The 11,696-nt window shown below is 41.7% G+C and overlaps 1 protein-coding gene across 1 annotated transcript; it reads right to left on the bottom strand.

The window, feature by feature from the left end:
- Positions 1-443: 443 nt before the first annotated feature.
- LOC127137919 (uncharacterized) lies at positions 444-2,348 on the bottom strand. Its single transcript, XM_051064326.1, has 3 exons — positions 1,877-2,348; positions 1,372-1,651; positions 444-1,308 (listed from the first exon to the last, which is right to left on the bottom strand). Exons 1-3 carry the CDS (start codon positions 2,346-2,348, stop codon positions 444-446), a joined length of 1,617 nt encoding a protein of 538 aa, XP_050920283.1.
- Positions 2,349-11,696: the final 9,348 nt, after the last annotated feature.

Below are 11,696 nucleotides of genomic sequence, written 5' to 3'. Positions count from 1 at the left end.
GGCCTTCGTGCCTTTCAAACTTAAATTTTGTTAAAAGCAATGCATCTACTTTGAAACTTGTATCACGAACTACGAGGTTTTTATCCCTCATTTTTATGTTGGTACGTAGGCACAAGACCGAAGGTCTTGTCAAACACAAAAATATAATTAATGAATTCTTTTCTCATCCCCTTCATTCTATTTGTTTGTAAACATCACTTTATACCAAGTACATATGCACACAAAAAGGGCTCCATTGGAGTACCTAGGATACTTTAAGTGTTAACACCTTCCCTCTATGTAACCAACCCCCTTACCTATAATCTCTGACATTTTATTAGTTTTGATTTGAAAACTTCTTACTTTTGGGTTTTGATCGTACTTCTTCCCTTTTCCTTTGGAAACAATAAAAGCGCGGTGGCGACTCTTGTTATTTGATCTCTAGCTTGTCAATAGCTTGATGATCATGAATTTACCGCTACACTCATCTCGGGCCTTTTAAACTGCAATTGACTTAATGTAGATTTTGGCAGTATATTAAGCGAAGAACCAGTGTCAACGAGGACTCGAGATAGAAGAGAGTCTGTGCACGTGACCGGAATGTGTAATGCTTTATTATGGGCATTTCCCTCAGGAGGTAACTCTACTTCATTAAATCCCAGATACCTACTGGCAGTGATATTAGCAACCACGTCGTCAAACTGATCGACCGTGATATCTTGCATCACATGAGCGACATTCAGAACTTTCAGCAATGCTTTGCGATGAGCCTCAGAACTCAATAACAAAGACAAAATGGATATTTTGGAGGGAGTCTGGTTCAACTGGTCGACGATTTTGAAATCACTCTTCTTGATCAATTTGAGGAATTCTTGGCTTTCCTCAAAAGTGATGCTCTTCTTGTAATCTTCAACTTGTTCATTCTTTACCATCGGCCATTTACCTTTAGACACCTCTGACTCTGCAGCTTTATTGTCGATAACCTTCATCGGCACTGGAGCAGTTGTCATGTTCGGAATGGCAGGTACAGTTGCCCCTGCCTGCGGAGTCGGAATAAGAATGACCTTCTTCTTATGCGGGATAAATGTGGGTGCTGGAGACACCCTAAGATGGTATTTTGGAGCGAATACACGACCACTACGAGTCATGCCTCCAACTTCAGCTATGTTGAAGATTTCAGTGTCAGGAATACAAATTTCTTTTCCTCCCAAATATGCTGTTGTCTCATAATTCCAATGCACTGCCTTGGTGTTTTGATACGGAAACAAACTGGGAACACGAAAATGAATTGGTTGAATCCTCTTGGGAGGAGCTTCAACCTTCTTTTTTCTGTACACGATGGTTATTGGTTCAATTACTACAACCTCTTATGCTGCCTTGGACCTATAGAACTTTATCAAACCCTGATCCATCAACTCTTGTACACAACCCATCAACTCGTTGCAATTGTCTGGATCGAACTCACATACTGCGCAATCATCATGTACACCTGCTAGAAACCCAAACTTCTCAAGTCTTTGTAACATAACTGACATCGGAGTCTTTACATCTTTGGCTCTTAGTATGGACTCGATAGTTTCCTCCTCGACTACGACATTGACTGCTGAACCACCGTGTTTCGTCAAAGAATTCGTCTTCACATTGGGTTTTTCCTCGGAGAAGGTAAAGATGTCTTGATTGATCAAATCTTAGATTTTATACTTGAGTGCCCAACAGTCTTCTGTAGAATGCCCTATGAATCCGACGTGATAAGCGCATGAAGCGTTAGGATCATGCTTAGGGCGGAATGGAGGAGTGGCCGCAGGTATTTATTTTGGTACGATAGCCCCCACATGGATAAGATAGGGCACCAATTCTGCATACGGTACCAGAATCTTATCAATCTAGGGACGATTACCAAAACTGTTTCTGTTGTTCTGACCTCGACCTTGTTCTTTGTTGTCACGATTGTATTGCTGATTCTGATTTCTCTGAGCGGGTGTTGATTGTTGATTGCCTTTCTGCGGTTGATACTGACGTGGCGGTTGTTGATACTGAGCATCAACAACATACGGATATGGATGATACGACATATGGGTCATCGGAAACTGATATTGGGGGCTGGCACTTACCGTTATAGCATTTGCTTCCCCCTCTTTCTTCTTCGTGAAGCCCCCATGCGACCTCTTGTTTGTTGTCTGCGGAGCAGTGGTATCTATGATCTTCCCTGATTTCAGCCCATTCTCCACACGCTCACCAATAGTTACCATATCAACAAAGTTTGTGGACGAACTCCCAATTATCTTCTCATAATACAACCCTTGGAGTGTACCCATGAAGATATCTACCAGTTCGTTATCAGATAGTGCTAGTCGGACCCTATACGCCATTTTGCGCCAACGTTGAGCATACTCTTTGAAGGTTTCATTAGATCTATGCGCTTGATTATTTAACTGAAGCCTTGTCAGAGCCATGTCAAGGTTGTATTTATATTATTTCAGGAAGGCCTCAAATAAGTCCCTCTATGACCGAATCTTCGTACGTTCCAAACCCATGTACCAATCCAGGGAATCCCCAAACAGACTATCCTAGAAACAATGGATCAATAAGTTATCATTGTCTATATACGATGCCATTTTCCTGCAATACATGGTGATGTGACTGCGAGGACAGCTAAGGCCTTTGTGTTTTAGGAGGTTTGACACCTTGAATTTCTATGGGAGCACCACGTTCAGAACCAAGCAGAGGTCTCGAGCATTGATACCAAAAGCTGAGAAACCCTTGATGGCCCTTATTCTGTCTTCCAACAGCTGATAATCCGAAGGCTGGCCGGATCAACAATGGAAGGAGCGACCCGACTAGCTGATCGAGAAGTTTCAGGAGTGATCAGAGTAGGCATGTTCTGCGGAGCAAACAACATCTGTGGTGGGTATGAGAAGCCCGGAGGCACTGTCTGAGCAGAATGCACCAAGTGAGGATACTGTCCTCCAGCCTGAGCATTGGGGGCCTGAGGTGCCCCTGTCTGCACATACTAGAGTGTAGGATTGGCGGGTGCATAGGTCAACATGGGCACAAGGCTTGACCCAGGATAATTGAAGGGAACAACTTGATTAGCGCTCGCAGGTTGAGAGGCTTGGGCAGGAATCTGAAAGTGGAGGCGCAGGACCCTGTATTCACCTTCAGCGTCAGGAGTTTCATGGGGAACCTGGCCTTGATTGTCCCCAGGGTTGGCAACATCAATCGGAGGAGTCTGAACAGTAGGTATGCCCCACGAGAAGGTAGGGTTTCCAGCAGCAGTGGGGGCAGTGAGAGTTGGATGAGGGAAGAAGGCTCCCCCATTGGCAAAGTGAGCAACAAAGTTTTGGGGCATTCCCCAAGGGTAGGCAGCATCAAGCCTATTCATGTCAGCAAGGACCAGTTGACGATTTTCAGTGGTTGGTACTATAGTCTCCACTTGAGTTTCAACAGTAGCACCAACAGGAATAATAGAATTGGCCACCCCAGCAGCACGGGTGGCGTTGTCATCAGCAGTGTTGGCAGAGGTAGGATCCCTCTGAGTCTGGAGGAGTTCCAAGATGGCCTCCATGTTGCCTTGGAACATGTCCATTCTTCCCTGGACTTGGGCGAGCGATTCACGGACAGCAGCGTTGTCAGCTTCAAAGTCAACCATGATCTTGGATTTGTTTGCATGTGTGAAATAGTGATGACGAGTCGTCGTTTTTGCTGTGGAAAGATGGCGAGAGTAAGCATTTTGTTTTTTGGAGGCTTATGACAAATAAATGCGTGAATGCATGCATGTATGCAATTTTTTTTATATGTGCATATTTATTTATATTTATTTTTGTAGAGGAAGAAATTTCCAAGGAATCCTTGAGATTATTTATCAACATAAACAAATACAAAGCATAAAGAGAGACAATTTATGAATCCAATAGCCAAGAAACTCTTTTATTCATATATCAAGAAAGCGGAATACAAGTACATATCAATAAGCTGCCCGCTGGGCTACAAGAGTCTCAATATAGACCTTATCAGACATCAACCTAGAAACAAGAGTGAATAACAAATAAAGCCTAAAGGGAAATATTCAGAAACATCTTGACAATAGCTCCTCATAATAAGTCTGAGAATTCGGGGATAAGCATGTGCCCCATTTTCCCAACATCGTGCTCCCTTCAGGTGGTAGGTCGTGATCAGGTTCGTCTGAAATGCTTCTCACAACTGTTTCCTCCAAATTGGGGAGATTTTCAAAATATCCATGGTGCTTCTTCAGGAGATCATTCACTTGTGGGAGTAGGTTGGTGTCTTGCAGGTTCTTCTATGATTGCTCTTTTAGCTCGCAGATCTCCTCAAGTCTCTGGTTTAGCTAGTACTGATTCTGGCGAAGAGTGACGTCTAGCTGCTTGGTGCGGCTTTACTCATACCTTATTTTTTCTTGCAAGCTTCTAGCAGGTCTCAGAGCTTCTTGGTCTGTTCTATGTAATTAAGCTCCGCTTTACAAGCCTGATATTGATTCTTGGCTAACTGTTTTTTCTTGGCTGTCAAACTGGCATAAGTTCCCTTGAGTTTGTTACCCACTTTGATTCTTTTGAATACCTCTGTTTGCACCTCGTCATCTGCTTGACACACCTTATCTCTCTTCTGATTCAAATTGAACTTCAAAGTTTCTTTCTCCAAGGAGATCTTACCAAGCCTAGATCTGAGATCAACATTCTCTTTCTCTAGGGCCTTGATAACTCTTTTCAATTCATCGACTATAGAAGTTTGATGGATTACTAGTTCAGGAGGCTTGTCGCTCATGGATGGTTCAGGCGGAAATGGCAACAAAATCACACTAACCCTGTCTTTTACCAATTTGGTGTAAACTTCCTTGACAATGCAATTCTTCTTACTCATTTTTGCTCTCCCTTGAGGACAAATTGCTCCCCAAGCCTTGATGATCTTCTTGACTAATTCTGGATCTTCAACCCCTTCATACAAGATGAAACCTTCTACGCTCTTGAGACCAGGCTTGTCTATCATGGGGTATCCCAACTGTCGTAGTGCCAACCTCAGATTGTAATTGATTCCTTCTTTTGTACCAAGAAGAGGTGCATTAGGAAAATCACCACAATTGAGGATTAGCTTGACGCTGTCGTAGATTCGAGAATACCATGAGATGTCTTCTGCATTCAAGGACATGATCCGCTGGGACCATTTCAAGTTGTCTTTGTTTTCAACGAAAGGGCCTTTGCTGGGTAGATGCGAAATAAATCATCTATACAACAAAGGAGTACAGCAGACGATGGTTCCCTTCTTCTTATGGGTCCTCACATGGATGAAGTAGTAAGTAGCAGCAAGAAGAGTGGGAATAGGATTCTGAGTTAGGAAGATGTGAATAGCATCCAGATCCACAAATTCTTCCATGTTCAGAAATAGTATGATCCCATAGATTAGTATAGCTAGATTGGTGTTGAAGGCCGTCCAACTCCCAGCTTCGGCAAAGGAAATAACTTTATCTACTAGAAACTTTGAGGTGAAGCCATGTATTCCACCCTAGGTTTCAAGTTCAGTTCCACTTCCTTCTTCCCTATGTGAAGAGCTTCAGCAAGGTCTTGATATTTGGGGAGTTCCTTAATGCGCACACAAGGCACTTGGTTCTTGATCCTAATACCCAGAATGTGTGAATACTCTTCCAATATGGGTGCCAACTGGTAATCTTGGAATGTAAAGCATCTCAGTGGAGGATCGTAGAATTGCACCAGAGTGTGCACAATAGTGGTATTGACTTCGGTGTTCAAGATTCCCGAAAGGTTTCCATAAGACGTCTTGAAATAATATTTGTTTCCAAGTTCTAGACGTGCCCCTAGTCCTCTCAAGACAGCCATTTGAGGTTCCACGAACTTGTAATTGTGAATGTTTTTCCTCTCGGGATTCATGCTTTGCCTCGAATGCTTAGTCAACAAACTGGACTCTTGGATTCCTGGAAAAGAAATGCATATGCAAATTTTTTGTCATGATGGATGATAATGTAATAATGGGATGATATACGTCACACATATTTAAAACTCTGATCCATTCTGAATAATCTGTATATGCCATTCGTTGCAGGTTCAAAAGTGTGACGCAACATGAGTATCAAGGTAGGTAGAGTCTATGGCTTCCTACAATAAAAACCCATATCCCCCTTACAGGTGTGGACTATGGTCCAAGGTGGTCCCTAGAAGGTCTCCCAGAGTCATCGACTCGAAATGGAAATACCCTGCCGTAGTGAATACTCATAGGACAAAAATACTTCCAAGTGAATCTAGTCTGGGAGTGGTTCTCGTGACAGCCCAACATGCGAAACGCAGGCGTACACGACTATCCACGAGTCTAACCTATATGTATACTAAGCTCGGTTACAGAGCTTTCCTCTCATGTAGTCTATCCCATCCCAACGACAGCATAATAGATAATATCCATAATATAAAGCAATAAGAAATGCGATAAATAGAAGCGAGTAAATCTATAAAGGTAAGCACCTAAAACTAGCGAGAGAACAACCTAAACTAGGCTCGACTCCTTTTAGCGACTAGGAAGTACACCAGGTAGCAAAGCATCCCCAGCAGAGTCGCCAACTGAAGCTAGCGGAAATATACCCGAACGTATCGCACACTCGAACATACAACAGAGTCGCCATTGAACTTTATTTATCCCCAAATGGAAGGGAAAGCATCGATAAAACCTGGGGGAAAGAGACATTCTGGGTAAGGAAGTCGGTTATGCAAGGGGAAAGTATTAGCACCCCAAACATCCATGGTACTCCATGGGAACCGTTTTGATTGTTCTCACTCAAATAGGTGTTATCTAAAGATTACTCGCAAAAGAATGAAGGGAAAAAAATAGATAAAGTGCTCGGTGAGGATTAGGGCCCTCATGCCTACGTATCCTCATAGTGCAATGAGGAATTCAGAGCATCGTAGTTCAAGGAACTAGAGGAGGGAGGTGAAAAGAAGTGTGATAGAAATATGGTCTGAACCAAAGAATAGTGTTTTGAACTCCAACAAGGGTGAAAAGATGAACCCAAGAGTGAGGTGGCTATTACCAATACGTGGACTAGTAGGACCGCCACTATAGGGTAAAGCGGAAAAGGAAGGAATTAAATGTTTGAGGTTGTAGCCCAAGCATCTCTTGGTTCACAAGGTGACGCATGAAGAAGCCAAAGAGGTAGTGTGTTTGGCTCAAAGATAACTGGTGTATCACATTGAATGAAAGAATGTAGAGTATGAATGTATCATGGAGATGAATGGAATGAAGTGACCGAAGTCACAAAATTGAATATTTGGTGATAAGTGACTGAAGAAGTATTGTTTGAAACCGAAAGGTGAAAGTGTATTGGGATCCATAAGAGAAATGAATTTTCTACCATAGAGGGAAACAACTCTAACCGCTATGTGGACTAGCAGGCCACCACTATAGGGTGTTTAGCCAAAAAAAGAAGGAATTAAGTGTTTGAGGTTGTAGCCCAAACAACTCTAGGTAGAAAGATGGACTGCATTAGGTGTCCTAAAAGGATGTATATGGAATTCCCAAGAAAGTGTATTTCGACGTCAAAGAGACAGGATGTCACTGGGTGAACGATTTATGATCAAAGGTAGATAATGGATAATGAAAGATACGAGAGATGCCCTAAGGCGGAGGAGGAATAATTAGAAATATGCTCGCCAAGGATTCAAATCCTCGTGCCTACGTATTCTCATCATGCAATGAGAAAGTCATAACAATCGTAGTTCGGAACCACGAGAATAGAAAGGGACAAACATTTGTCTAAGCAACGGGGGCTCACAAGTCAAACATCACTTCAAGGCATGCTGATAGTATGAAGAATGGTATCACTTGTTGGGGAAACAAACAGTTCGAGATCAATGAAGGATAGTATCTTGGATCCAAGAAGGGATATACTCTGAATCGGAGAGCAAGGTAGGCATTTACCAATACGTGGACTAGTTGGCCGCCACTATAAGGTAACGCCAAAAAGAAAGACTGAATTAAGTGTTTGGGGTTCTAATTAAGCCTAATTTTGATCTAATTAAAACTATATTAACCTAATGTTCTAAAAAATCAAGATTTTAAACCCTATTACAAATTTAATCTAATTAACCTAATCTAACTAATCAAGCTAATTACAAAGGTTAAAAATAAATTAAAAAAGACAAAATTTGGCTAGGAGGTGTAACACATGAAGGGGGTTAGAAATTGAATTCTGCTATGTGGGCTCCAACTAAGCCCAATACTGGATTATTGTTGACCAAAAAAAGGGGGGTGCGCCCATGAAACAGGGTGAGAGGCAAAACGTGTATGGGCTCAGATAAAGCCCAAACTCTCAATGTCTATTGTCCAAAGGGGGTGTATGAGGGATAGGTGTGTGTGACACATAATTCATTGGGCTTGGAAGCAATAAGCCCCTTAAGAGTAAACCCAAAGGTGTTGTTGACTTGTCCAAGTCAAACAGAGTTTGAAAATTTCAGGCGCGCGTTAATCTCCCTCTCACTCACAGCTCCTTTCACCGGCCGACCGCCGTAGAACACCGTGTCGACGGCTGCCGTCGGCGACGGTGGTGCCCTAAACTAAGGTTGAGGTCACCATCAGACGCGCAATATTGCGCTGGTGATGGATTTGGGAGTGGTTTGGTGAGATTGTTCATGGCTAAGCTGAATCGAAGGAATTCATTTGAAGAACCCTAAATCAATCTAAACAAATTAAATGGAAGCTACAACGAACCAACGTCTACAACCTTAGGGCTTGGATTCCTCTCCCTAAACTCTACACTCTAGTGACCTAAAAACGCGAAAAAGAAATGATTAGAGATTTACTCACCGGAGCAGGAGGTCGGAGATATGTCAGGTGAGTTTCTGATTCTTCTTCACAATTCGTCCTCTTCTCTTCCTTCTTTCTTATTCTTCTTCTTCCTTCTGGAAACTTGGAGTGATGAATAGTGAGGGGCATGGTTTAGCTCAAGCGATTTGAAGCTTCAATGTGAAGCTTCAATGGCTTATGGGAGAAAAGAGCTTTGAGTGAGTAGTGAGGGAGAGATTTTGCAGAGTGAGAGTGTGAGTTTGCAGGTGATGAAAAAGTGTTAGAATGATGATGATGATCCTGTTTAAATATGGATGAGGTTTGGATTAGAGATAGGTTTGGAATGAGGTTTGGAGTCTGTTAGATGAGGTTTGGAGTTGGTTAGTATTGACTCACTGAGTTAGCAGTTAACTCAGTTAATTAGTTATTTTTGACTCAGTTAGTTAGGAGTTGTTAATGAACTTGAATTTGTTTTATTTTTACTGGTTATGACAATTTGGCTTAAGTGGAGTTGAACTTAACATGAATGATGACCTGCTGAGCAGGTTTACCTTTTAGTGATTAATGAATTGGTTTATGCAATGTTATGTTTGAGTTGCCATTACATGGAATTAGGTTGGTCACCTGTTGAAACTGTTGTAGGTCATGACAATTTGTAGGTTTAGATTGATGGTTGGTTTGTTGTTATGTTGCAATTAGGATTGTTAGCTTTGTTGGTGTAATGCAGTTAGATGTTAGCTCAAAAGCTATTATGTGCATGGCTTGATGATTCAATGATTATGGCTTGCTGATGATTTGCCAAGGCATGTTATTGCTTGCTGTACACGATGAACATGATTATGGGATGCTTATTGAACTTCCAGTGTTGTTGTTTGCTGCAGGTTGCATCACAAATCTGGGTTGGCTCAAGGCAAGGCAATGATATGTAGTAGGTTTGGTGTGAGAATGCCATGGTGAGGTCAGGCAAATGCAAGGTGTTGTGGCTCTTATGAGGTATCTAACTGGAATATAATGCCCTGTATGTCCTGTTGCTTCCTGCTGTGAATTGTGGCTCGAGTTTGATTCATTAATGCAGAATGGCTTGATATGTGTGTGCAAGTCCTGTTTGGAAGCATGTTACTTCTTGAGGTGTATTGGCTTGATGTTAGCAATGATGGCAAGGTTGGAATGGCAAATTACTATGCCTTGGTCATAGTTTGCATCATGTAATATTGTGCAGGACCACTTTGTTTGGTTTGTGGTAAGCTTCTGGACAACTATTTGCATTGCAGGATTATTTTCTAGCTAGGTAATATTGATATCAAGTTTGCATTAGGTCTTGCTTGCTTGTGCTCACAATAGTTTTGTCATTGACACACACACTTATGGATTGTGCATTGATTATGTTTCTTGCTGGTTTTGTTTTTGCAGGGAGTTTGGTTCTTTTGTTGCTGCAGGACTATGATTCCAAATCAACATTAGTGTGCATTATTATGCCTTGCTTGGCACCAGGTATGCAACCAATCCTGGCATGTCATGCTCTAAGGTTCAACATCATGTACTACCAAGTCTTCCAACAGGTGACTACAGTTCAACATTGTTTTGGGTTGGTTTGTCATGAGCCCTACTCATATTTTGCAGCAGGATGACACCTGAGTGTTGCTTGTTCCATGGCAGCTTTGCATTATTCATTCTGCTGTAGGTAAATCGTTTGTGACCTTGATCTTGGTTTGTTGCATTGAGTCCATGTAAGTCATGTAAGTCATGGTTTTTGCTTAATTATTTGGCTAGCCTTTTGGTCATGAGTTGGCATTTTCTACAGGATTCACACATGTTTGGTCCAGTTGTGCATGTTGATCCTGTTAGTGGTCTGTTGCAAGTAGATTTCCTCCTGATTTGGATTGGTAGCAGCTAGCCCTTCCCTGATGGCTTACTTTTATTTGGGATTCATAACATGCTACCAACTGGTTTTTGCAGGTTTGGTTCTAGTTGCTACAGCCTTCGTGAGCCTTTCTCATCATTATGAGTTTAAAGCCAAGTGCATGTGTATTGGCATGTCCAAATGGTTATGTAGGTGCCATATTTGATCATGTGATTGGAGTGTTTTGTTTATTGCAAATGCATGACCATGTTTACCAAGGTAGAGTCATGATTGGCAAGGCAAAAATGACCAAGTCATGGCATGGTAAGTATGATTTTGAAAATGGGCCAAGTTACTTGGAAAGGAAGAAACAAGGAAAACACCATCAACATGGCTATTGGATGCAGAATCAAGGAAAAGTAGGTTAGATTAGATCTTAGGTGGTCAAAAAAGGGTGAGTTGACTTTGGTCAAAGTTGACAAAAAGTCAATTGTTGACCAAAGTCAACACTTGGTCAAAGATGTCAAAATTTGTGCTTTTTTTTGTAATGGACATTTTATGGATGGTAATGGATGAATTTAGGGTATTAGGGATTTGGGTTGACTTTGGTCAAAGTTGACCAAAAAGTCAACATTTGGTCAAAAGTTGCCAAGACTTGTAATTTTTTATGTAATGATCAATGTGATGGTTTATATATGGATATTTGGATGTTAAATGGTTCCGAAGTTGTTTTCATTTTACAATGGATTTTGTATTTGTATGTGCTTGAATTGTAATGAGCATGGTCATGACTAGTAAATGGAACGGTTTATGAACAAGGCTACTACCTAATGAAACAAGGTTAAGGCTTAACTATGAAACAAAGGACAACTACCTCTTGGATTATGACACAAGGGGCTTTGGTAGTTTGGGGAGACAAAATCATCCATGAACTAAACAACTCTGCATTGACTAAGATGAATTGGGTTTAAGACTAATGACCAGGTGAAAATGAACCAAGAGTAGACCTCGTGTTAGAGGTGATCAGATGGGATGACCAAGGATGGAGCAAGGTATGGAAGCCATGTGACCTAAGCCAAGA

This window comes from Lathyrus oleraceus, chromosome 4, assembly GCF_024323335.1.
Source record: "Lathyrus oleraceus cultivar Zhongwan6 chromosome 4, CAAS_Psat_ZW6_1.0, whole genome shotgun sequence".
NCBI classification, from domain to species: domain Eukaryota; kingdom Viridiplantae; phylum Streptophyta; class Magnoliopsida; order Fabales; family Fabaceae; genus Lathyrus; species Lathyrus oleraceus.
Note: the sequence above shows the minus strand (reverse complement) of the source record. Positions and strands in the feature narration are given on the sequence as shown.

Coding starts and splice junctions, on each gene's coding strand:
- LOC127137919 (XM_051064326.1), bottom strand. CDS start 2,348: ATGGCGTATAGGGTCCGACTAGCACTATCTGATAACGAACTGGTAGAT. Junction 1,652..1,876: donor GAACAACAGAAACAGTTTTG/GTAATCGTCCCT, acceptor TGATCAATCAAG/ACATCTTTACCTTCTCCGAG. Junction 1,309..1,371: donor ATGGATCAGGGTTTGATAAA/GTTCTATAGGTC, acceptor CATCGTGTACAG/AAAAAAGAAGGTTGAAGCTC.